General features: G+C 39.5%; 1 protein-coding gene across 1 annotated transcript in view; it reads right to left on the bottom strand.

Annotated features, from left to right (window-relative positions):
- The window catches only part of ZZEF1 (zinc finger, ZZ-type with EF-hand domain 1), a 159,662-nt gene that overhangs the window by 71,946 nt on the left and 85,071 nt on the right, over positions 1–2,645 (bottom strand). Inside the window, exons 28-29 of the mRNA XM_011947504.1 lie at positions 2,086–2,165; positions 1,349–1,442 (exon numbers count right to left, since the gene is read on the bottom strand). Coding sequence (XP_011802894.1) covers positions 1,349–1,442; positions 2,086–2,165 — 174 coding nt within the window. The remainder of the gene's footprint in view (positions 1–1,348; positions 1,443–2,085; positions 2,166–2,645) is intronic.

Genomic DNA, 2,645 nt, shown 5'->3' with positions numbered 1-2,645 from the left:
AATAAAATTATTCTTATTTTTTAAAGTTTTTTAAGAGATAGGGTCTTACTCTATCAACCAGGCTGGAGTGCATCATAGCTCACTGCAGCCTCAAACTCCAGTCCCAGTGCTTTGGGAGACCAAAGGTGGATTGTTCGAGGCCAGGAGTTCGACACCAGCCCCGGCAACACAGCAAGACTCTGTCTCTACAAAAAATAAAAAATTGTCCAGGCACACTGGCATGCACCTGTAGTCCTAGCTACTAGGGAGACTGAGGTAGGAAGATCATTTGAGACCAGGAATTCAAAGTTACAGTGGGCTACAACTGTGCCCCTGCACTCCAGCCTAGGCAAGAAAGCAAGACCCTATCTCTAAAAACAAACAAAAAAATAAAACATGTATCGATACATATATATACAGATATACATACATATGAATATACCTACATAAAAGTCCAGGTAAATAGAAAAATGTTCATAAAGGTTTTAAGTGGTGAGACTGTAGTTAATAATTATTTTAAACTTTTCTATACTTAAGTTTCTACATAAACAGGTTTTTTTTTAATAATTAGAAAAATAACAATTTTTTTATTTTTTGATACAGAGTTTTGCTCATTTCCCAGACTAGTGCAACGGCACAATCTTGGCTCACTGCAACCTCTGCCTCCCGGGTTCAAGCAATTCAAGCAATTCTCCTGTCTCAGCCTCCCAAGTAGCTGGAATTACAGGCGCACGACACCACGCCCGGCTAATTTTTGTATTTTTAGTAGAGACGGGGTTTCACCACGTTAGCCAGGATGGTCTCAATCTCCTGACCTTGTGATCTGCCCACCTCAGCCTCCCAAAGTACTGAGATTACAGGCGTGAGCCATCGTGCCAGGCAAAAAAAAATGTTTTTAATTGCTTAACAAGGGTGAATACAAAGAGGAAAAAAAATCAGCCAGCCAGGTGTTGTGGCACCTGCTTGACGTCCCAGCTACCTGGTAGGCTAAGGCAGGAAGATTGCTTGAGTCCAGGAGTTGGAGGCTGCAGTGAGCTATATGACTGAACCACTGCACTCCAGCCTGGGAGACAGAACAAGACCCCATCTCAAAAAAGAAAAAAAGATGTAGCTCAAAAAGCACCTGATGCCTCCTAAGAGAAGTGATTAGAAAGATGTTCCATTTGGAGCAGGTCAATAAAAAGTTACTCCTCCATGGGATTTTCTCTATTTATGACACATCCTTGGATACTACATTTAGCACCTCTATTACTTTCCCTAGGTCAACACAGCCTCAATTGTGATAATCTAGAAGGCGAGTCACTGGTTTTCCAGGCTCTGAAACGAAAACAGAAGGCTCAGGGACAACAGCTGGTGGTAGCACACTCACCCAGGCTCTCAGGGTTCGCCTCGGTAGCTTCTGAACTATGTTTTTCTTCTGCTTCATTCCCCAGGCTCATTAGGGACTTCTGCTTCATCTCTAACTAGGGGAGAATTTGAGCCACATCATTATGCTGTCCAGGCAGGGAAGCAAGGACAGCCACGGCAAACTACTTCAAAAGCACACAGCACTGAGACCACAGAGTACTTTACAGCTGTATCATGTAGGAGGGGTTTGTAATATCCACAACCTTATTACTTAAAAATTTCTAGAACACTGGTGCTGCAAGGAGCTTTCTCTAAAGCCCATCTAGTACTGATAAAGAAGCAGCTGAGATCTAGAAAAACGAAGAGTCTTACTAGGGTCATAAACCCAGTCTGCTGCAGTTTGAACCAAAATTTCATCCCTATTCTACTCTGAATGAGGGGACAGCTCTACGTGATGCTGAGACCTAAAACTGTCCATGGTTACCCAGTATCTAAAGCGATGCTATTCCTCCAGCTCTATGGAGTTCCAAGAAGAGATGTAAAGAGGGCTCAACTAAATCCTGTTTCTTCTATTTTCAACTGCCCAGACTACAATTTCAAGGGTTCTAAATTATTTTATATCTATTCATGTCACTAAACTTTAGCTTAACAAAAATCCTAAAGCTATATTCTTGAGAAGAGAACAATTCATCTTAATTCCATGATATCATGGTAGGAAACCTAAAATACACCAAAAATACATGCAAAGGAAAATCTTACCATCCATATTCGAATCCCATCTGCCAAGGAATAAACCTGTGCAAACTCATCACTCAGGGCTATTTTGCCTCCACTGTTGACTGGGGAAAGAAGCAGAGACGGAGATTACATTCGGGTAACACAATTCACTACTGTAACATTAAGCACAAAAGATCTGAATCTGCTGAAGTACATAAAAAGACCTCCTGACAATCACACACCGGGGATGGTAAGAGAGATTTAGGGAAAAAAAAAAATTCAATTAAGCCACAAATACCTGTGTGGGTTCTTGTGTTATTTCAAACTAACTTTTTTCAAACTAATAATTTCTAAAATGGAAATAATTCTAAATGTGAGTAAAATATTAAAAGATATAAAAAATACTAAAAGTAAAGATTTTTAAATATTAACAGTGAGTAAAAAGTAATTATTGATAAGAAAGTTCATGGTATATGAAGTAAAAAAGCAGGTTATGAAACAGTATAAACAAAATGATCTTATTTAAAGAGAGTATATATATTTCAGACATGAAAGCCAAGTGCAGCAGTTCACACTTATAATCCCAGCATTTCAGAATATAT

The sequence above is a fragment of the Colobus angolensis genome, unplaced genomic scaffold (genome assembly GCF_000951035.1).
Source record: "Colobus angolensis palliatus isolate OR3802 unplaced genomic scaffold, Cang.pa_1.0 Scaffold267, whole genome shotgun sequence".
NCBI lineage: Eukaryota > Metazoa > Chordata > Mammalia > Primates > Cercopithecidae > Colobus > Colobus angolensis.
The sequence above is the reverse complement of the archived record's forward strand: the minus strand, read 5'-3'. Positions and strand labels throughout refer to the sequence as shown.